This window comes from Podarcis filfolensis (assembly GCF_964270895.1).
Source record: "Podarcis filfolensis genome assembly, chromosome: 1".
Classification (NCBI taxonomy): domain Eukaryota; kingdom Metazoa; phylum Chordata; class Lepidosauria; order Squamata; family Lacertidae; genus Podarcis; species Podarcis filfolensis.
Genome location: NC_139604.1, coordinates 75,178,409 through 75,203,083, shown reverse-complemented (window position 1 = coordinate 75,203,083; position 24,675 = coordinate 75,178,409). Strand labels below are relative to the sequence as shown.

Here is a 24,675-nt window from a genome sequence, read left to right as displayed (position 1 = left end):
GATTTGACGATACATGGTCTGCTCCATTGTCCCTTCGATGTGGTGAAGATGTCCTGTCCCCTTAGCAGAAAAACACCCCCAAAGCATAATATGTCCCCTTCCATGTTTGACGGTGGGGATGGTGTTCTTGGGGTCGTAGGCAGCATTCCTCCTCCTCCAAACCCGGCGAGTTGAGTTGATGCCAAAGAGCTCGATTTTGGTCTCATCTGACCACAACACTTTCACCCAGTTCTCCTCTGGGTCATTCAGATGTGCATTGGCAAACTGCGGACGGGCCTGTACATGTGTTGTCTTGAGCAAGGGGACCTTGCGAGCTCTGCAAGATTTCAGTCCTTCACGGCATGGTGTGTTACCAACTGTTTTCATTGTGACTATGGTCCCAGCTGCCCTGAGATCATTGACAAGTCCCCCCCCCCCATATAGTTCTGGTACTGTAACGAGCTGGGATTACAGGTAAAACCTCTCCCTTACAGCAGGTGCTTCTAATCTCAGCTCATTACGTACAGTGAAGATACCAGGTAGCCTGACATCTGACTGGTTGATAGGGGATCAAATATTATTTCACTCATTATAATGCACATCAATCTCTGACTTTTGGAAAGGGCAAAGGAAAAGTCTATGCTGAGGTGAGGTACAGGAAGGCAGAGGACTATGGCTACGGAACATTCCAGAACAATATACCATGGGTTCCCAGTGATTTTAAACCAGTGGTCACATTTTTAAATTTGAGAAAGTGCTGTGGGTGCCAGTCGCAAAATAGCTGCCATGGGTGGCCTGGCATAGCACAAACCTCCCATGGAAACCTTATGGTTGCTGTGAGGTCACCTGTGTCCTACTTAGTGTTTTTTTTTAAGAAGAAAAGGTGCCGGTACTCACCAAGAAGTTGTCACAGTAAATGCAACTTTTAACATTTAACACTTCATACCCATGCATCTCTCTCTCACACACAAATCCCTCCCCCTTCCTCCCTCACATTCACCACATACATCTCACACACAGAGACCATATGTGTATATAAGCCTCCCCCTTCCTCCTCCCCCCTCTCTCTTTTACCCCATTCCTGTGGCCTTCCCTGCACCTGCAATATACAGTCAACGAGAAGCAATGCTAGTTTAAAAATGATACATGGAAGCTTCCGGTCTCCTCACAGGCATGCCGCTGCTTGTCCACCAGGTTTCTCTTACACACAGCAACCCAGGCCTTGTGGGCGGGGAGGGGGGGTTGCAGTGATTTTTAGGAAGTCATTAGTCTGCACCAGGCGTCCTATTGGGAAAACCCAGTTTTCTGAGTGTATGTTCTGGAAGTTGGGCAATACCCAGGATTCCTGTTGGTGTAGCGACCTCCCCGCTGCACCAAGGATTCCCTGCCCGAGCTGCTTCAGGTCGTGGCGGATGTTCTCCTGGAGACACCTAGTTTGGTTGTCCTAGGGGATTTTAACATCCGTGCCGACACGACCTTACAAGGGGCCGCTCGGGACTTCGTGGAAAGCATGGCCTCCATGGGGCTGTCCCTGAATAAGTCTGGCCCAACCCATAGCCGTGGACATGCCTTGGACCTGGTGTTTACCTCTATGGATGTTGGTGATCTGACACTAAGTAAAAGCGAAACGAAAGAAGTGCCATGGTCAGATCACTTCCTGGTGCAACTGGACTTCTCTGTGACCCTTCCCCTCTGCAGGGAGGTGGGACCAATTCAGATGGTCCGCCCCCGCCACTTAATGGATCCAAATGGTTTCCAGAGAGTGGTAGGGGATGTTTTATCCCATGTTGATGGCCTTTCAGCTGATTCCCTGGTGGCCCGCTGGAATGTGGAGTTAACCAGGGCGATTGACTGTTTGGCTCCGAAGCGCCCTCTCCGATTGCATGGAGTCCGAACAGCCCCATGGTTTTCCACGGATCTGAGGGCAATGAAACAATCGTTGAGACGGCTAGAGTGCCGGTGGCAGATGACCCATTCTGAAGCTGACCGGACACGGGTTAGAGCTCAATGTCGAGCCTACCAAGTGGCGGCAGCGACGGCGAAGAAGACTTTCTTCACCGCCTCTATTGCATCTGCAGAAAACAGCAGCAGGAGACTTTTTCAGGTGGTTCGCAATCTAGCGGAACCACCTGCTACATCGGGGCCCAGTACGGGCCACATGATCTCCTGCAATGATTTTGCAAAGTTTTTTGCAGATAAAGTTGCTCAGATTCGGGAAGAGGTAGACGCCACCGTGGGAGCAGGGCCGAGGCAAGAGAGTGCCAGAGTCCTGTCTAGTCAAATTGCGTGGGATCAGTTCCAATCTGTTACCTCCGAGGATGTGGACAGGCTGCTTGGACGAGTGAAACCAACCACCTGTCTCCTTGATCCTTGCCCATCCTGGCTCATAAAAGCTAGCCGGGAAGGGCTGGGCGATGGGCTTCGTGGAGTGGTGAATGCTTCCCTCCGTGAGGGAGCCTTCCCAGACCCGCTGAAAGAGGCGGTTATTAAACCACTTCTTAAAAAACCATCTTTAGATGCAGCCACGATGGCCAACTATCGCCCAGTCTCAAATCTTCCATTCTTGGGCAAGGTGATTAAGCGAGTGGTTGCTGAACAACTCCAGGCACGCCTGGAAGAAGCGGACCATTTGGATCCCTTCCAGTCGGGATTCAGGCCTCATCATGGGACTGAAACTGCCTTGGTCGCACTGGTTGATGATCTCCGGCGGGCTAGGGACAAAGGTGAGAGCTGTTTCCTAGTTCTGCTGGATCTCTCAGCGGCATTTGATACCATCGACCATAACATCCTTCTGGACCGTCTTGAGGGGCTGGGAGCTGGGGGCACTGTCATACAGTGGTTCCGCTCCTTTCTCCTGGGCCGTGTTCAGAAAGTGGTGGTGGGGGATGAGAGTTCAGACCCCTGGGCTCTCACTTGTGGGGTGCCTCAGGGTTCTGTCCTCTCCCCCATGCTTTTCAACATCTATATGCAGCCGCTGGGAGAGATCATCAGGGGGTTTGGGCTGGGTGTTCATCAGTATGCGGATGATACCCAGCTCTACCTCTCTTTCAAATCAGAACCAGTGAAGGCGGTGAAGGTCCTGTGTGAGTGCCTGGAGGCGGTTGGAGATTGGATGGCGGCTAACAGATTGAGGTTGAATCCTGACAAGACAGAAGTACTGTTCTTGGGGGACAGGAGGCGGGCAGGTGTGGAGGATTCCCTGGTCCTGAATGGGGTAACTGTGCCCCTGAAGGACCAGGTGTGCAGCCTGGGAGTCATTTTGGACTCGCAGCTGTCCATGGAGGCACAGGTTAAATCTGTGTCCAGGGCAGCTGTTTACCAGCTCCACTGGTACGCAGGCTGAGACCCTATCTGCCTGCGGACTGTCTTGCCAGAGTGGTGCATGCTCTGGTTATCTCCCGCTTGGACTACTGCAATGCGCTCTACGTGGGGCTACCTTTGAAGGTGACCTGGAAACTACAACTAATCCAGAACGTGGCAGCTAGACTGGTGACTGGGAGCGGCCGCCGAGACCACATAACACCGGTCTTAAAAGACCTACATTGGCTCCCAGTACATTTCCGAGCACAATTCAAAGTGTTGGTGCTGACCTTTAAAGCCCTAAATGGCCTCGGCCCAGTATACCTAAAGGAGCGTCTCCACCCCCATTGTTCTGCCCGGACACTGAGATCCAGCGCCGAGGGCCTTCTGGTGGTTCCCTCACTGCGAGAAGCCAAGTTACAGGGAACCAGGCAGAGGGCCTTCTCAGTAGTGGCGCCCTCCCTGTGGAATGCCCTCCCACCAGATGTCAAAGAGAACAACAACTATCAGACTTTTAGAAGACATCTGAAGGCAGCCCTATTTAGGGAAGCTTTTAATGTTTGATGTATCTGTAACGGTGGGGGGGACACCTCACACAAATAATATTTGAGGCAATCAAAAATAAACAAAACTAAACCTCAGATTAGAGGATTTTAATATTTTTTGGAAGCCGCCCAGAGTGGCTGGGGAAGCCCAGCCAGATGGGCGGGGTACAAATAATAAATTATTATTATTATTATTATAAGAGAGAGCGGGAATTAATGAGCATGAGGTTTGCCCAAGTTAATTCATGTAATAGTAAATTATGATTTAGCATTATGCCCAAAGCAAGCTGGAAATACATAGCTTGCTTTTCATACGTCATTCAAGGAGTTATGGAGCAGGTTGCTGGACCCCAAGCCTAATGAAAATGGGATTTCTTCTCACTTCATAATAGCTAGAGCTGCCATACGTCCTGGATATTACTGGGGGTTGGCTAACAAAGGAAAGACAAGTGGAAAGAGTTGTAAATAAAATTATAGAACAAGGTAAGGAAACCACAGACCCAGATCAAATAAAGGTTAAGTTCAGAAATTTCTATAAAAAATTATACGAATTGGAACACAAAGAAGAGAATAAAATTAGAGATTATGTCAGAGGAAATAAATTTCCAGAAATTGAAAGCAGTGAATATATTTATTTAAATTCAGATATAGAGACTGAAGAGATTATAGAGGTGATAAGGAACAGTATCCTTAAGTGTACTGAGGTTCTGGATTTGGAGAGCTGGGACAAAGTCTTTGGGTGGCATGGCTACCTAGGACATGACAAAATAAAAGCACATAGAGGCTTTACTAACCATTTGGTGAGGAAGGCCCTATTTGAAGTTTGGGAAAGGAACAAAGCAGAAGTAACAACTAAAACTCCCTGGTGGCTATCGCCTATAAAACCATCGGCTAGTCATAGAAATAACATGAAAGATAACTGGCTAACATATAGGGAACTTGTGGAGGAGATAAATTATTGCCCGAAAGTGAAAAAATTTGAAGAACTAAAACAGAGTGGGGTTAATTGGCTAGAATACTACCAGCTAACAGCAACGTTCAAGAAGGATAAAAAATCAAAGGGTTTTGATAAAAAAATTTCGGTATGGGAAAAGGAAATATTATACAATAATCAAAAGACTATCTCAAAAATCTACAAATTGTTACAGAATGGACAATGAGAACAAGAAGAAAAGGGAAATGCCATTAAAAAGTAGGAACAAGATCTAGGCCATACAATAGAATACAAAGAGTAGAAAAATTATGGACAAAAACCATAAATTTCACAGCATGTTATTTAATATGAGAGAATTATATGAAAATGTACAGTGGTACCTCAGGTTAAGAACTTAATTCGTTCTGGACGTCCGTTATTAACCTGAAACTGTTCTTAACCTGAGGTACCACTTTAGCTAATGGTGCCTCTAGCTGCCGCCGCGCCGCCACCGCACCATTTCTGTTCTCATCCTGAAGCAAAGTTCTTAACCCGAGGTACTATTTCTGGGTTAGCGGAGTCTGTAACCTGAAACGTCTGTAACCTTTTCTTTTTTCTTTTTATTTTCTTTCATTCTTAGTTTTGTGTTTTAATCTGTAAGATTTGGAATTGTTTCTTTCTTGTTTTGGCGTATTGTTATATTTTGTTGTTAATATTAGTAAATATTTTAAAAGAATAAAAAAGAATGCAAGGGTGTTAAAATCTGATCCAAAAGGTGTTGTGAGTGAGAAGCTATCTGAACAGCTGAAAATTAGCTTATTCGGTGAAAAAAAACCTGAAATGACATACCAATGTCAAAAAAAGGTCACTAACTAGAAGCATCATGATTAGAGAGCACCGTAGCAGTATTAGGCAGTGAAGAGATAATGAAAGACACGGAAGATTATAATAATACAAAGAAGAGAAATGGTAAGTAGTTTATAATGAAAAGGGAGCTATATAGATTGAAGCAGAGAGAGAAAATAGGAAGCATGGACTGGAACAGGAATGTATCATTCCAGCACAAAATTTGGAGAGCAACACAGAAAAATAATGAGTTTGGCTTGCTATTCTGTTTCAAGCAAACTGGATGTTTAATTCTTCTTTTATATATTATCTTTTACTGAAAGCTGTGCAAACACAAATAGATTTTAGTTTCATCAGCAAGCCCATGCATAAGTTAAGTGGACTGCAAACGGCTTTACTTAATTCTTAAGTTTCTGAAATTTGAAACGTGATTTTTGGTCAAGCATGAAAAGGTCTCACCTGTAAATCTCTCTAATTTGTGAAAGTATTGCTGGAATGCGGAACCCTGCATATGCTGCACACACAGTCCTGAAATATGAAAGTCATCAGCAGGCTTCAGAAATGCAAAGACAAATTGGATAAGGGGCTGGGGTGCTTTCCAAAATGATTCACCCCTGAGTGCACAGTTGTACAAGCAGACTGCTAACTAGGTTTTTATTTGACTTGTGAATGGTGTGCTCTTTATAATTAGGATGTAAATTGTAATTAGATATCCGTTATTAGCAATTGCATATCTTACTGTTACAATGAGATTTAAATAAATTATATTAGAAACAAAATGCCACAGTAACTTAAGCTCAGTAGCAATTAATTCATACGATAGCTAACAATATGTGTATTTCCAATGGGCAAATTCGGAAGTATTTACTCCACACATGTGGTCGATAATAGCCCTTTTTTTATAGGCTTCATCTTTGCTGACTGGGGGATACATCAAAATAATTTGCAAACTGATGTGGAAATGTGGAGAAATGAACACAAAAGTGGAAAAATGAGAAACTGAGAGTAACCAGAATTGACAGATTTAACCATTAGTTGCACCCAAACCTTCACTGCATGAGGCCTTCACACATGCAGTAAGACTTCCCCTTTCCTCCCTTTCCTTTGTAACCCTGTCACTTTCAAAATCTGCTCCAGGGTGTTGGGGAACACTGTGGAGCAGATTTTGTGGGGCTTCAACTCATGCAAGGGGTTAAACCACAGAGCCTAGGACTTGCCGATCAGAAGGTTGGTGGTTCGAATCCCCGTGATGGGGTGAGCTCCCGTCGCTCGGTCCCTGATCCTGCCAACCTAGCAGTTTGAAAGCACCTCAAAGTGCAAGTAGATAAATAGGTACCGCTCCAGTGGGAAGGTAAACGATGTTTCCGTGCGCTGCTCTGGTTCACTAGAAGTGGCTTAGTCATGCTGGCCACATTACCTGTACGCCGGCTCCCTTGGCCAATAAAGCGAGATGAGCGCTGCAACCCCAGAGTTGGTCACGACTGGACCTAATGGTCAAGGGTCCCTTTACCTTTACCTTTTAACTCATGCAAGGTGCTTCTAGTATTTAGCATCTCCCACTGCAGATCCTAAGCTCTATCCCTGTCCCTCAGCCCTCAAGAGTTGCTTTTCAGGAATGCTCAGAGGCAGGAGAGTTCTCTTTCAAGAGCGTCAAACAGTTCTTCGGCTCCAACAGATAGCAAATAATAGTTGTGCTGCTGAATGTTTTGAAATAGATTTCTGATTTCCAGGTAGTAATTGTTTACAACAGTTATTTGAAAGAAGGCAGAGACGAATCCAACAGATAAATATTCCTGCAGTATTTTTTCACAGTCTTTTATCTTTCTTGTCATCTAGCAAAGAGCTCCTGAAGACAAAGAGACTCTTCGGGTTTCCTCAAGAAATGAAGATAATAATCAAAGCACCTCGGAATGCAACTCACAAGATGTAAGTTTAATCCATTCGGAAGTCAAGACTTAATGTGCACTGTGTGCAGACTTTAGAGGAGATGCATATTTATTTGGTTGTAATGATCAGAATACGATATATAGCATTATATTAGGGGAAATAAGGTTGTTTTATATTCAGGTGCTGCAAAGGAGATGCCTTTTGATGTAAGAGTCTACTCTCCCTGGTTTTGCTTGAGAGATTAATTAACAGGATTGCAAAGCTTTCAAAAAGGAATGTTAGAAATGTGATTTAATCATCAACTGCTTGTAATCCACCTGGTTTATTCACTTGTGAATTTACCACACCAAATCAGTTTATTTTCCATAGGGAGGCACATTCTGCTTGCATTGTCACTAGGTATTGCTGGTACAAATAGGAAGTCACTGTGAAGTGTAGCAAATCACAGCAAATCTTGACTAGCCTGATGCCTTGTTATTTATGCCTAGTGGCAGGGATTCAAAATGGAGAAGCGGTTTGTGTGTCAGACTAGAGGGTGGAAGTGGGAGAGAGCCACAGGTTCAAATCCCCACACAGCCATGAAGCTCATTGGGTTACCGTGCACCATTCACTCTCTTTCAACCAGCATTCCTTACAGGGTGGTTGTGAGGATGAAATGGCAGAGGGAGAACTAATACACTGCCTTTAGCTGCTTGGAAGAAAGATGGGGTATCAGTAGCATAAATAAATAGTGCAAGGGTGTGCTTGGATGTGTGTCACATAGAATGGGTTGGTATGCTTTGTGGAAATAGGGAATTCATTGTATGAAGTAAGCAGCTGAATTCTCCCCTCACATTGAGATGTGGTTAACGATAATGTGCTGCTGGTAGATTAGTAATTATATAACTGCCCCATTAGAAAGGAAGCCTGTCAGATATTTTTTTTTTTTTTTTGTAAAATAAAATAAAATGGCCTAAAAAGCATGCTGCAGCATCCGTTCCTCTGGAATGTTCACAATCTGAAATCTGGAATATTTGTACTACCTTGACATTGGGTGGGCTGTGCTTCCTTTTGACTATCTGTTAGATTGTCTGAAAAGCAGTGGAAACACAGAATAGTTAAGAATTCAGAGAAGCACTTGCTAACTATTCAGTAATTAGTGCTATAGAATCATATGAACTGTACTTCTGAGTTGCCTATTTAATCAGCAAAACAATTCTGAAGTGGTGGAAGAATAAAATTGTGCATCACTAAGCAGGTGATGCGTTGGGTGAAGGCAGGGAACTTCATTACTTTGATAAGCTGGGCTGCGTTTCCTGACTTGAACGCAATCAAAACCTTAACTGTTCTCCTCCTGTTCTTTAATCCTCTGCCATTCTCGTCTCATTATAAATAAAGTAACGGAAATTCAGTAACACATTCAAGACTGAATAATAGGATTAGGTTCTGAGTAGTTAGATCTGAAGATAAATTACTACTCGGTAGGAGCAAGTGTGAATTTCTCAGGGCTAGCATTTCTCATTAAGCTTTTGCTTCCAATAATGATCCATAAGAAACTGTACAAAAGAGGTGAAAGAAGCCATATGTAATTAATGAGCCCAAACCATATTAAATGCCGGTACTCTGTTGAAAACGTATGATTCTTTGTCTGATTACACTAGTTGCCAAACAGAAAAATAGTTTTGCACCAGTGTATTTTCTTCCTCTGTTGAATTCATTCAAAATCTGAAAGTTGAGCATCTGATTTTTGTCAATGTCAGCAAATTTTAAAGTGTATTTCTAAATACCTACCTCTGTTATCTCGCCATTGCTAGTTTCATCGCCTTCCATCTGCTGGAAAGGCAATCTTCTCTACTGATGGAGCCTCCTGATGTGATTTTGAACCTTCATCCTCCAGAGTTATCCATCAGTATTGAATACTCCTCATAGCAGAAGTTCATTTTCTTAACATGAGGAAGGCAATGATGGTTGTAATGGACATACAACTTATGAGAGTTATGCCTTGAAATGCTCTTATGACTTGAAATGCCCTGGTTGGTCCCCACCCACCCTCGTTTTTAATAAATATTGGTGGAGATTATCATTGGGACTGTAGTATGTGCACATTTCCAATGAAAAAGCCAGCTCACATCCCTAGGAGGCAAATTCTGATAAATACCTCTGGAACCTTGTCTTCCAGGGTTACTAGACACCATGGAGAACACTTTTCATTGGAACTATATCAAGGGAGGAAAAATCTCCTCCCATGCATTCCAAGCTTGATTAAAATCCCCTCCGCTACAACATCAACTGAATGAAAAGATAACTACAGGGCAACTGACTTTCGGGTTTGTTGGGTGTGCATCAGTAAACGAGGGGAATTAAGACTAAGAGAGCTGAGTGGGGGGTGCTCGTGTAATCTCACTGTATACAAGTTGTACAAGTGACAATAAAGTATTTTTTTTAAAAAAAAAAAACACAACCTATCGTATTGGCCCGAATATAAGTCACATCCAAATATAAGCTACACTTTTAAAATTCAAGGGGGGGGGGGAGAGAGAAAGACAATACCTGAATATAAGCCCTTACTAACCCCAGGTAACCAGACAAACATGCTGTTATTATGAATTCAATTCATTAAATGATAGCACCATTCATGGAAAATAAATTAAAGCAATCACAGTCTAGCATAAATCAATTTGCTGATGCAATATATGCACAGGAATGTGATGTATAACTTTAATCATTGTTAGTACCACCAAGAATCAGAATTGAGCATTTTATAAAACAATTTGCTTTGTTTTCAATTGTTTACATTCATCATCCTATGTCAGATTTCCAGCTCTTTGCCCTTGGTCATCTTTTCTTAAAAGAAAAAAAAAGGGATAACAGTTTTATTTATTTCCACCATACTTCTGCACTAAACAAATCCTTTTAAAAATCATTAATCATTTGGTGGCAGAGGACGCTGAGCAATGGACCATATCATGTACATATTTCTCAGCAACCATGGCATTTAAGCTTCATAATTTGATCACTCACCTTTGACTATTTGGCTCAGTAGAGTTTGTTGAGAGGAGAAAACTGGATGTTGACTAAATCTTATTTGAGATTGACCAACTTTTTGGCCTAAACTTCAGTTGTTCCCTGTTTCCCTTAAAGGTCAATAAGGGTTAAAACACAGGGACGCACTACTTCATCCCAAGAGAGTTAGCAATATGACTAATGAAGGTGCAGGAGTGTGTTCACAAAGTAGGTGGTTTAGTGGTTCTAACTTCTAAGATACTTCTAACTTCTAAGCTTGCTGAATCAACATCCATCTCAGATGTAATACAGCAAAGACTTTCAAGCCCGTGCCAATTCCATTCAAGAACTTTACCAATCTTAAAATATTGGGGTTAATCTGTTACTTGGTATGAGTTGGTGCGGGGGGGGGGGGGATCAAACCATATCAACATGAACCTTGTTGGAGCACACCAGACTGCTCCTTGCTTTTAAAATGGTCCTCCTTACATCACTTTCATCCCCCAGTCACAACATACACCACTGTACAATCCTTTAGCACTTTGTGCAGGGTGAAGACATGGTTACATTTGAAAATGAATGAAGATTGATGGTCTGGCTAGTGTTTCTTTTTCACATAGACTGGTCAATGAGCAATTTTTGTTGTTGCACATCTTCCATAGGAGTAAGCACATGTAACTTCTAGGTGGCATGAGAAGATTGTAAATGAGCCCTATTCTGTTTTTCATTTTTCTTTCAAGCTGGAAAAAATACATTCCCAGCTTCTAATGAGCCTATGGAATCCTTATAATTTAGACCTGCTCCATTTTCATCGACCATAATAAACAAGTTGCATGAGACCAGGCAGGTCTGCAGTGTGCCGTTTTCTTAAGCAGAGTCTTGCTTCATTGATTTAGCTGAATACCTTTGTAGTCCCATTGTTGCCGTTTGCATATCCACTTGCATAACTTAATAGCCAAGAGACATGCTGAATTTTACTATTTTATTTTTTCCTCCCAAATTCTTTTAATGAAGATGCATACTTGACTGAGCCACTTTCATAATTTATGCTCCCAGCTGGGTACTTCCCTAGCTTTGCTGTATAATTCACTGGCTGAGCTACCTACTGGAACTTGCTGAATTTCTACATACTTTACTGATCAAGCTGCATATTTCATCACTTGAGTTTTCGCATCCAGGTACTTTTTCTGATCAAACAGCATGCTAAACTGATCAAGAAGGAGTAATGTGTTAAGGCAAGAGCCATGCCTCTGATTGTCATAGGTAGTTTAATATCTCACTTCACAATTTCCTCACTTCTTTCTCTTTCTAGTGGCTGCATAAAGAGGATGATCATTGCATCATAAGCATACATATTTCATTTGGAAACACAGAAATAAATAAACTTACTTTTCCTTAACAGTCACTTGGTAGTCATAAACTGTCAACATCATTGCTTTTGCCCATCCAAACCTTTCCTTTTACTGACATTTGACTCAGTAAACAACAACAAAATGTAAGCATTAGTCAAGACCATGTTGTTCCCCCATATAAAACATGCAAGTAAGGACAAATCTGACATTTCAGTAAAGCATGGCTGATAGAACTTTTACTTGCCTGCCCACAATCCATGTCATTTACTAACTGGGTTCAGGGAGAAGAAGATGTTACAAAGGGGAAGCAGGAAGCAGAGATACATTTAATGAAATAGATCATTTCTCCACCCCCGCCCCTTCCCCCACAAGGATAAATTCTAATTATTATGTTGTATTTCATAGATACAAAAGAGAGCTCTACAGTGCAGAGTCTACACAGAAATGACTTAAAGGATCGTGACATTATAAAGATGCAACACCAATTAGCTCCATTTATCAAGCATCTGTAATCTTGTCTGCTCAGGCTGCCCTTGGCCTCGCAAAGCTCCATATTACAGATATTTTAAAACTTGATTAATTAAAATCTGAGTTTGGGGAAAGTTAGCTATCTGTAAAATGGCCAGTTTGATAATATGACTTTGTTAATTTGAGGTCCAATTATTTAGTTCTGGTCATATTTCTTCCATAAGTGAAACATATATGCAGTGTATAAGCTTCCTGTTACTTCATTGCCAGAACTAGCCTTTTGAAAACCAGTATTGCTGAGAGTACAGAGAAAAAGGATTTTGATATTTGATCTGCTGCTGGTCCTCTGTAATTTAGAACTCTGATGAATGCTACCTTAATTGCATGTTTTGGTGTTTTCTATGGGGATGGAGGGATAGATGGATGGATAGTTTTTAAAAATTCACAGTCTACAAAGAAGTAGATTAGCTGGTTCTTCATTTCAACCAGGGACTTTAATCAAGCCATAAAAGAGAGGGGAAAAACAGAGAGAGGAAAACAGAGAGAGGGGGAAAATGGGACTGCTCCTGAACAAAGTCTGCTCATCCTAACTTAGGATTCAGCTATACAGCTGCAAATAAGACGTTTCAAGTGTGTTTTAAATGCAATATACAATGTGACACTTGATGGCGATGGCGAGCCTTATAGAAAATTCAATGTATTTTTAAAAATGCTTTTAAAAAAAAGCATTTTCAGTACGGTTTTTATATGTGTGTTGATTCCACCCTGATTTGCATAAGTATGCAGAAAGTCTTTTCAACATTGGGACAGAATTATTTATTATTTATTTATTTATTTATTTATTTATCACTTTTCTTTTTCCTTTACAAGAGGAATTCATAGGACTTACACCAAGAAACAAGCATATACCTTAAAACCAGCGTAAAACAAAATGAAGATGAGTCTAAAAACGATGAACTCCACTTTCTAATTAGGCTATAAATGGATATTTTGCGTGCAATAAAAATACAAAGGCAGCATATTCAATCTATAGACATGCAACTATTATGGCACAATATGACAAAGAGTATTTGGAAATGTTTTGCCATAAAATATGCATTTTAAATTCCCACGTTTCTTTCAGGGGAGGAGAATAATTTCATTATACAGTAGAATGTGGCCTCTGATAGCATAAGCAGCCACTCCCCCCCCCCCTTTAAGGTGAACTTTAGGAAAAACAAAATTGCTGCCTCGATGAAAAAGGAAAGGGCTGTGGCCCTGGTAATATTAAATTCATTTGTGCTGTCACTAATCTATCTCATACTGTAACCCAGAGATGTAACTTCTTTTTTTAACTCTTGAGGGAAGGAATGGCTTGTTTTCAGATTACTTCATTTTTTTGGTTTTAAATTATCCTAGTTAAATGCCTTAATATTGCATATAATGGAGTGTTGTTGCTTCTCCCTACTGTGCAATATAACTCAGTACCTTGGTTCTTAAAATAACATAATTCCTCCCTTCTCAAGAGCAGCCATTCCAAAGATAATTTCATGTCAACCATTGCATCTCCACTGAATTGTATCCTCCTTGCTTAATACAATGGCCTCTCGGGTATACAGACTCATCCATCTTTGCTATCCTCTCTGCCCTAACTCCCACATACTTTATTTGTCTGTCACTCCACGTACACGTAGAGCTAATAAGAACAGCAACATGAAAATATATCGCCCCATTTTCAACATTGACTCTGAAACATTTGTTGAGCAACTTGGACTTGCAGGTAGATATTAAGTAAGAGAAGCAAGATGATTATCCAGAGATCATGGCCTTAATCTTCCAAGCAGTGTTATGGAATTTCATTTCGTACCATGCTATAGAGATTGAAAGTCCACATTGAAATTCTGTGACAGAAAAAGCACAAACTCACCCTATAAATCCCAAAGAGTGCACATAGGCAAGAAGAGTTTAAACGAACTTTTGCAGCTATATTTTCTTCAAGCCTGGATGCCCTTATGAAAGAGATGAAGCCTGATGGAGGATCATTACTTTCACAAAGAGACACAGAGCTATTGCTGTTACTCCATTTTTTCTTTTCTTTATAACATCAAACACATACCTCGGGTTAAGTACTTAATTCGCTCCGGAGGTCCATACTTAACCTGAAACTGTTCTTAACCTGAAGCACCACTTTAGCTAATGGGGCCTCCCACTGCTGCCGCGCCACCGGAGCACGATTTCTGTTCTCATCCTGAAGCAAAGTTCTTAACCTGAAGCACTATTTCTGGGTTAGCGGGGTCTGTAACCTGAAGCGTATGTAACCTGAAGCGTATGTAACCTGAGGTACCACTGTACGGTGCATGGTGTGACTTCAGCACCTTTTGGCTGCCCAGCAACCAGAGAGGTTGTTGGGGAGCTGCCCCTCATGTTGTCCAACCACATTCTGTTTGTATTAGATATTACAAGAAGAGAGCCAGTGCTGGATTTACGTATAAGCTAAACAAGCTATAGGGTCCCATTCTCTTGGGGCCCCCCAAAAAAATTAAAGGAAAAAAAACCTGGATGTGCATTTCCAAAATATAAGATAAAAAACAAATAAAATAAAACCTACATACAGCAACAGTGTTTTGTGTTGTGTAGGCTCCTATGATCTGCCCCACCTGCTAGCCTGCTCTTTAAAATATCGCAGGTGTGCTCATTTCTATATATAGGATGCCAACATTGTGCATGTGCAAATGGCTTTAGATACCTATTAGGTCCATAAATTACCATATAGCATATATTCAACACAAAAAACAGTGACAATTTGTTGTTGACAAAGGACAGCTGGACATATGAAGGGCCCCGTTACCTTCAGTAGCTTAGGGCCTCATCAAACCTAAATCTGGCCCTGGAGAGAGTAATGGGATATGGAGTCACTGTAGCTCCATGTCATTCTTTTACACCAGACCTAATAAATTAAGGCCCTTTAAAAATGTTTACTCATGCCTTCACCTGGTGCACAAGGAAGAAATGTGCGAGGCCAAGTAAACACATCCCATTGTTGGCATGTGGTTACATTCCAATAACCCCACCTCCTTGTGTTTCCACACACAGCCCTCACATCTTCAGAAAGAAATTCTTTGCACATGCATGGCATCAAAGGCATAGCTGCTCACCACACCCTTTTCCCTTCACACACCAGGGAAACACATGAGTAGAATGCATCTTCTGCCTTTTCCTCACGAAAGCAAGATGAGATATTGTGTTTGAATGCAATTGTAATTCTGAGTTCTGGTATTGCCCTGATTCAGTACATTTTCATTTTCTAAAAAATTAAATAAATGATTCATCATTTTCATTCAACTGAAAGTCTGTCTCTACATGGGAAATTGTGGCAAAAAACCTTTATCATAAGAACATAGGAATCTATCATGCACCAAGTCAGACCATTGGTCCATCTAGCTCAGTAGAGTCTACACTAGTGGTTCTCAAACTTTTTTCAGAATAAAAATGTGCACACGCCACAGCAAAAAAAAAAATATTTATTGATAAGAAATGAACTGGAATTTTTTAAAAAAACTATTCCTAGCAGTGTTCAATTTACAACATGGAACACAACTACTTTATAATATGATCACGGGACATGCAGAAAGTGTAAAACAATGCAGCGACATAAGAACATGAATCATTCCCAAAATATAACTGTAAACGAGCCTCTTATATATGTACCTTAAGTATGTATACAAACTCAGTGAGAGGTGTGAGCTTGCTTTTGCTGGGTAATCTCATTTATATTAGGACTAATTTGAAACAAACTCTCACCTCCTCATCAACTCAAATAAGCCTTTGAAAATCCCTGTTCACAACAATACTGTATTTGTAAAATCAGTATTGGGGTGATACTTACCAGCTGCAGTTCAGCACCAGTAGTGCAATGCCCTATCTTTATTGAATATGTAATTCTGTGTTCTTTCTTTCAGAGAAGCATTGCAATACTGCTGCCTGAAGCTTTTTGTGCATGTTTGAAGCAGGGTTTTATGGTGTGCTGGCTTCTATACACACAGGGAAGTGAGTACACAGTCCAGTAAAAGAGAGAGAGGAAAAAGTTATAAGATGACCTAAAATGCCAGCACATTAAATATGGGTGAGGCCTTGAGGCAATGTCATTTGTATAATCAGCATGTAATAAGTCCATATTCATTATATTAAAGCTACTACATTCATGGAATAGACCCTTTTAGATTCCCAAAATCTATTGTTTTAATAATACAAAGACACATTTATGAGTCCTTTTGTTTTGTTCAGGTGTTCCAGCAATAGAGCTGCCCTCCAAAAGTAATGAATAATACCTTAGTAAAATTGTCTTTCAAAGTCCCCTTGTTTGGCCTTAGAAATGTATAGCCTGATTGTTCTGTTAAATCACTTTCCTGATACTACACAGTAGTAATTATCAGTAGCCTGTAAGATGCTTACCTTATTCATTCTCTGAATTGCTATAATATACACCCACACCCAGTAAAATGCTGCAATATAACTGTTGGAATTAAATAATCATGCAGCTTTGACTTAATTTGTGCTAATTCTTGGTATTTGGCTAAATGCTGACCGGCAGTTACTTCAATATCTATTGAACATATTTCTTGAACTATAATAAAACCATGTTTTGACTCTGCTGTTGCAGCAAATGAATCTCATGGGGTGTCCAGATCACTGTCTAGTCCTGTTGTGTTGGATGAGTTTCAGTTACTAAGGCTCAAGGATGTGGATGAGGTGGATTGATTAGGTAAATCACATATGCTCTGGACTCTTGCCCCTCTTGGCTGATAAAACTAGCAAGGAGGGGACAACTGGCTGTGCCAGGAAGGTGACTAATGCCTCCTTGCGAGAGTGGGTGGCCTTGCCTGCTTGCTTGAACGAGGCAGTGGTAATATCACTCCACAATAAACCCTCTCTGGATTTGGAATATCTAAGTAACTACTGTACTGGCCAGTTGCTAATATCCCCTTCTTGGGCATGGTTAAAAGTAATAACATTCAAGGGTATGTACAGAGGGTGACACCCAATGGCATCGTTTTGCTTATGCAAGGGACTTCCATTTAGCCCGCTGTGGTTGCCCAAAATCAAAGTGGATGTGATATTGGATGTGATTTTGGATGTCACTGATGATTCTAAACTGGCTAATGCAAAATGGAAGTGGGGGCGGTAGGCACCAAAAGTGGCTTAATGGGTCAGATTCAGGCCATGGGTTTTCAACAGAGTTTACAGTTTTAGCCTTGTGTTCTCAGTTATCCATGGCAAGTGAACCTAATCCATGGAATGAAACTGATCCATGCCTCTACCAGCAAATTAGGAGAAACTGCTTTATTGTACAAAGGAAGTGATAAGCTATGTCCAAGACACCTTGGAGGTCTACACTGGAAAAGGGAACTTTGAAGGGACTCCTTTGGGGGCCAACATTGATGCCGAAATCCAGCATCACCTGAGCTCTGCGAGTGCGGCTTTCTCCCGATTGAAGTGCAGAGTGTTTGAGGACTGGGACATTTGCAAGGAAACCAAAATGCTTGTTTACAAAGCTATTGTACTACCAACCTTACTATATGCTTGTGAAACATGGACCACTTATAAATGCCATCTCCAGCCCCTTGAAAGATTCCATCAACGGTGTCTCCAAAAAAATTTACACATCACTTGGGAAGACAGGCGAACTAATATCAGTGTACTAGAAGAAGCAAAGATCACCAGTGTTGAAGCAATGATTCTTCAACATCAACTTTGTTGGACTAGTCATGTTGTGCAGATGCCTGATGATAATCTTCCAAAGCAACTACTCTATTCCGAACTTAAAAATGCAAAGCGTAATGCTGATGGTCAACAAAAGAGGTTTAAATACTGTCTCAAGGCAAATCTAAAAAAAATTAGTATAAACACTGACAACTGGGAAACACTGGCCTGCGAGCGCTCCAGTTGGAGAACAGCCTTTACCAAAAGTGCCATGGGCTTTGAAGACACTCAAACTCAGGACGCAAGGGAGAAATGTGCTAAGAGGAAGGCACGCTTGGCAAATCCACACCGTGATCAACTCCCACCTGGAAACCAATGTCCCCACTGTGGAAGGATGTGTGGATCCAGAATTGGCCTCTATAGTCACTTATGAACTCATTGTTAAAACCGTGTTTATGGAAGACACTCTTACTCGGCTACGAGTGATCGCCAAAGAAGAAGAAGAAGCTTATCTTATTTTTGTAGCCTTTGTGCACAATTCTGAATCCTGAGCTTCCAGCTCCCAGGGACATGCTGAAGTACAAAAATGGTGGCTTTTGGCCACTGGGAGGAGTACTGCTGCCTTGAATATCAATAGTAAACTGTGTCGGCAAATTTTTAATCCCTTTTAACCCTATTTTACACCATCTTTCTCTGAAATTCCTCTCCCATTTTCTCTGCCTGTGGATAAGGCAATGGAATGGAGAAAGGCATTTCGGTCCACCTACAACCAAAACTACCTAGATGAGAGAATGAAAGAACACAACCCAGCTGCCCTGGTTGAATATCTTGTCCACTCTTATCATTTGATTTTAAGGGTTTTGAAACTTATATCCATGAAGTATCAGACCAGATGTTCTCTAAGATGGATAGATCTTGTCAATGGATGAGAGCCAGAAGGATGTCTAAGAATGGAAGGATGAGCCAAAACAACAGGAATTATTATATATGTGCAGCTTCAGCAGTAGCGGCTGTGGCAGCCTAACTTGGATGAGATCAAGACCTGCTTCATAAACCTTATATCTCATCTAAGAAGAAAAATGCTTATCCATATGTGAAAGGATACATTGCTCATGGCACAGTCGATTGCACACAAGGCTGTTAGTCACTCCACTTTGGATGGAACTATCACTCCTTCACAAACCATGCAACTCTGGGTTGGCATTATATTTTGGTTTTGTCTCTGCCAATTGACACGGATGGGGTTATTGTTATTGTTCATAAGTAAAAGCAGCTGGTGTGTCTGACAGGTTGTCAATACTCCAGGCACTCATAGCAAGAGAGAGGAGGAGGAAGACATGGTGGTTTGAGAATTGTGGTATGTTCAGCATAGTATCCTGTCTCCACAGTAACTAGCTCCAAAGGGGCCAAGATGAGAAATCATGCTGAGAGTGGGAGGGATCATGTTCTTCACTTCTAACATTTTATGTAAAAACTATGTGGTTTTTTTTAATTACGTCCACACACAAAAATCTGTTTCCTACATTGTAACATGTTTCAGTATTTACCTAATTGTTCCATATTTTGTAAAACACATGAACTATAATCCCTATGAAAGATCCCTGATCTATCAGTGTAAGACACAAAAAACTGCTATCCAAAGGAGTGGAGCACTTGCATGCAAGAAATGCAGGTGTGTAGTTTGGGTTGTTTGCTTCTGTACACATTGTGACTCAACTTCTGAGTACACACGCATAGGATTCTGCTGCAAATAGACCGATGGGCTGCTTGGTGGTCCAGTCTTGAATGCTGTCTTCTGTAAGAAGATGGGCTGTTGAAGTTCACAACAAGGAACTTTGGAAAACTGAAACTTTGTTTTCTCTTGAACACCCCATGTTGGAAGTATTCTGTGCAGATTACTCAAGCTAAGTTGATCCTACAGTAACAAAAAAATAAAAATAGTATGGGAGGCAAGACTGCAGTTTCCTTGTTCTTTTGCTTGTGTGGTGGCCAACAGCAATCTAACTGGATGGCAGACAGTTGGGTTTCATCTATGGGTCACATGCTGCCAAATCTTAGTGGGTCAAAGCAGTAGTTCAGCTGGTTCAGCATTCTGTTTCTCACAGTGGCCAACATAAAGACAAGAGCTCTCTCCTGTTGTTGCTACCAACAACTAATTCTTGAACTCCAGACTTAAGAGTCTCTGTAAAGTCACTATTACTATTAGCCATTAACTCATTAACAATCACAATGCCTGGAGACAGAGTGTCAGGTCATGTATCCACAGCAGTGACCAGAGGAGGAATGACTGCTGGGAGGTGCAGGAAAAAAGAAATGCCATGGTGCACCTGTACCAGCAAAACTGGATGCCTTCCTCTGCCCCAGCTGCAATAAAACATGTCTCTCCCTTATCTGTCTCTATAGACACAGCAGGTGCTATAAATGTCCAGTGGTTTGACTTTAACCCCAAAGGCACACTCTTCCATTGTCTCCCAAGACAGTCGGATGCCAACACTGTTTTAAGTCATCCTCCATGATTTTCTCTAAATGCCATCAAAGTTAATGGCCATTGTTTCATGTGACACTGATTTTGCAACCCAAGGAGCAATTCCCAACTTATTATAAACAGTGTAATATTATAAAGAGCGCTATTTCAGGGCCTGTTCTCACAAACACCATTCCCCTCTCCTTTCTTATTTCCTGTTTCTCCTCCAAACTCCCCTCTCTCCCACTATTGCCACTAATATAGTTATGACCTAAGTGGGGAGTATTTAGAACATTTATATTAAGAATGCAGGAAGTATTTCTTAGCATAAAATTGTCCTGTTGCATGAAATGTTACATGTCTTTGAAAATATTGATGGTACTAGGTGTCTTGGAAGTCACTGCTTATTTATGACAACTTCTTGATATTTTGCTACACCCCAGGAACACATTCTAAATATCTTGGGGGAAGTGTGGTTCAGATTCAAATGATTTCCCATAGAAAGATAGAACATGAAACTGTACATGTGAAATAGTCAGCTACCCTGCATCTCTAATACGGTTGAAGTTCCACACTGCGGTTAATTGCCAATTAACACTCTTTATCTCAGCAAGAGAAACAAGAATGTACTTTTATTAAATAACACGAATAAATGTGTGTGGATAATATTTTTGTGTGTGTGTGCAAAGAAAATAATTAAATACTCTGTTCCTCTCTGAGAGTTTTCCTGTTTATTTGCCACAGATAATTTCCATTATTTTAATTATGACATAATGATAATGCTATGAATTAGGACTCCTTTGCAGGAAATAATGGGTCTGCATGTTTTCATATCTGTTCTGTAATATTTGAAGGGGAAATTCTTATTTGCATATTTGTTGAAAATGTGCTCCAGAGCACCACCCAGCTGCATCTTTCTGAGATACATTTCCAACTCTTTGCATTCAGATCTTCAAATGTTACAAAATATATGGAGTTGATGTGCTCAGAAACACTTGGACCATTATTTTCTGTTGTATACTACTAGACTGAGATACAAATTATGATGGATTGGATGAATCACGATCCCATGGTTTCCCTTTTCAGGTTGGCAAGACTTGCTTAGGAAACCAGAACAATTCAACCTCTCTTCAGCTAAAGGTGGCAGAAACAGACCCAGATATGCAGGTGCTAATCTTGTTGTCTCTATAAATACTGAGCAAATTATAAAATGTGAAGATTTGTTTTCTTCAGTTGTTTTCATTTCTGAAACATCTGCATTCCGAGAGATGTCTGAGTGCAGTAATTAATGAAAGCACTCCAAAAAATGACACCCAGGGACGATCATTTGACAGATCTCATAGACAGCACCACACTCCAAAACAGATGTCCTTATGACCCCAAGACTGGCATTAGTGTGTTGGCGTGGATGTGGCGCATGAGAAACATGTTTCCATCTGTGATGAGAGTGCCCACTTGCAAAGGATTTCTGGTCTAATGTATATCAGGAGGTTTTGACTAGCATAAAGATTACTGTACAAATGACCTCACTGCTTTCATTGTTAAATATATGGGCTGGTCATAATAAATGATTATGTTCTAAGGAACTTAAAACAAAGCTGTTGGCAGCAGTCAGAATATCTATAGCACAAACATGGGAGACTTTACAGGGCAAATATGTGGTATAAAAATGCATGGATCCTGGAAAAGATAGCACATAATATAAAGATCTCCAATACTTTGGAAGATCCAGAATATTTATATGTTTTGTATCTTGGAAATATTTTATATTTCCCTCAACTTCCACTACCCATCAGGACACCTTGGTTCTATCAATACAGGCTATATGGATTTCTTCTTCTTATTTTTTTTTTACCAATGCCTTCTGACCTTGCTGATGTAAAAATTAAGAGGATGGATGTATTTTCTTAGAAAGCATAAGGTTTGCTGTAGCAAAGCTGTTCCCTTCCAGTGAGCACTGATATTGAGAATTACTCCTGTTTACAAGCTATTTATTCCACAAGATTTACATACTACTTGACTGTAATGAAACCTCAAAGCTGTTTGCAGCAAGGATTAAATAATACAATTATCAGTAAAAACAAATAGTTAAAAACAGCTGCAGTATATTAACATTCAAAAATAATTAAAATCAATGATAAGCTAAAACCAAATTAAAGCATGTCACCATTCTACATGTCTGGATAAGCTTACCTAAACAAAAATGTTTTTTGCAGGCTGAAGTTACACCTGAAGTTACAGGCTGAAGTCTTCCTAAACACCCTTTCTGGTGTTTGTTTTTCCTTCCCCCTTCATTTCTCCCACCCCTTACTTGCATGTCAAGGCCCCGGGTCCCACAGTTCCCTTAAATAATAAACACACGGACACAAATGTTTAGGTTAATGGGAGGCAAAAGGAGGTCGCCCTCCAGCCATGCCATCATTTAAACAGCAAACAGCCATGCCCCCTAGCCATTCTGATTGGTCAGCTGGGGTGTGTGACATGGCCAGGAGTCCCTATGACACGGGTGGCATCCCTCCGCCCACAGCTGGGACACTGGGAGGTCCCAGATCCCATTCCACAATACTGTCCCCCAGGAAGGGGAGCAGACCTGTCCCACATCTGATATCATGTATGGCAGGTGCACATGGGTTCCTGAAAATAGCCTAGTGGATGAAATGGGGAGGGAATGCCAGTGAGCAAGATTTCTCTCCTCTTCTCCTGGTCTGGAGTGAAACAGAAAAATCCCCCTTGCTGTTGCTGAGGCTCTGAAAGCCTTGCAAGGCAAGTGATTTGCTACATGCCTTTCAAGGGAGCCTGGGTCTTACCAAAGGAAATTTTACCACTCTCTTTTGGGGTAGGGAAATTTCACTCATTTATTTTATTGCATTTATTTATAAAAAGAAATATGTATATACTGCTGCATCATAAAAATATACCATGGTTTACAGCGATATAAAAACATAAAACCAAACAATAACATCCTAAAAAGTTAAAAAACATGTTGAAATCTAAAATAAAATAAAAACAATAGACCATTGTGGGGGGTGTACTCTTAATTGCCTGCATAGGGCTGGCAGAATAGGAAAGTTTTCAGCAGGTGTTTAAAAGAAAGTACCGAAGGTTGGAGATTCCTTGCAACATTGTGCTGCAAGTCCCACTTGTAATATTTTAACACTGATTGCGTTTTTCTCCATCTGTTAACAGAAGTCACACAGTCCTCCATGGATGAAACCAGAAATTAAAAAATCAACAGAGAGAAAAGAAAACAACCCTGAAGCATTGGCTAAAATCAAGGGAAAGACTCTGTAAACATCACCCAGCTCTCTTTAAAACGTTCTTCATTTGCTATCGTCTTCATCTTTTTAGTCCAGAGGCATGAAAATGTACCAGGTTTCTAAAGCATGCAATTTTTTCACTATTTTATGGATGTTTGTAAATTAGTCTAGAGATTTCTGAAATAGATTGATTAGTATCTTTCAGCAATAATCCAAGAGAAATGGATGTTTGAAAAAAAAATGCTTTGTAATACAGTCCAGTTTTTTGAAATATTATTCTGCCCTGATCTGTAACTTGCTTATTATAAATCACTCTGTTTTGTAAAGAAATGCTATTAAGAATTTTTATTTTATTAACCAATCCTGTTTCATAAGTATCATTATTGCATATCGAGGTCGACAAGCAACTTTGCACACACATGCACACATTCAACCCGGTAAGACGGTTTTGGCAAGGTGCCTGAAACTCAGTAGGGACAGTGCTCGTCTAACTTCTTGAGGGAGAAAGTTCCCTAGAGTTGGGAAAACCACACTGAAGCCTTGACTCCTTGCTGCTTCGGGTCCATAGGGAACCACTAACTGCTCCTCCTGATAGTCTCAGTGATCGACTTGGAGTGAACAGGATAAGGTGGTCCTTAAGGTATCTGGGCTTACTCAGGGCTGTGTTATTCAGGGCTGTGTACACTAGTACAATAATTGTATTGAAGGGGGATTCTCTAGCTGAGTCTTATCCCTGAGATGCTTATTTGCCAAATGATGCTGGAGGACATTCCTCTGTCTTGCCATCCCATGAGAACCTGCACAATCATCCCTACACTTAAACTACTGTTCAAAGGATATAACAGACTACTTAAAGGTTTGGGGGCTTCTTATCCTCTTAATCAGGCAATGTAGAAAGAAGCATTTATTGTCCTTGAGTCTATTAAAAACATCTTCAAAACTTTCCAAAGGGATTATCTGTCAAAGAGAGGAATAAAGGAATATTACTGAAGGCTTGTGGGAA

At 40.9% G+C, this 24,675-nt stretch overlaps 1 protein-coding gene across 2 annotated transcripts in view; it reads left to right on the top strand.

Annotated features, from left to right (window-relative positions):
• The window catches only part of LUZP2 (leucine zipper protein 2), a 301,757-nt gene extending 277,724 nt beyond the window's left edge, over positions 1 to 24,033 (top strand). For both annotated transcript variants that reach the window (XM_083599819.1, XM_083599820.1), the window contains 3 exons: positions 7,420 to 7,509; positions 21,502 to 21,582; positions 23,602 to 24,033. In XM_083599819.1, coding sequence (XP_083455945.1) covers positions 7,420 to 7,509; positions 21,502 to 21,582; positions 23,602 to 23,706 — 276 coding nt within the window. In that variant the 3' untranslated portion in view covers positions 23,707 to 24,033. The remainder of the gene's footprint in view (positions 1 to 7,419; positions 7,510 to 21,501; positions 21,583 to 23,601) is intronic.
• Positions 24,034 to 24,675: the final 642 nt, after the last annotated feature.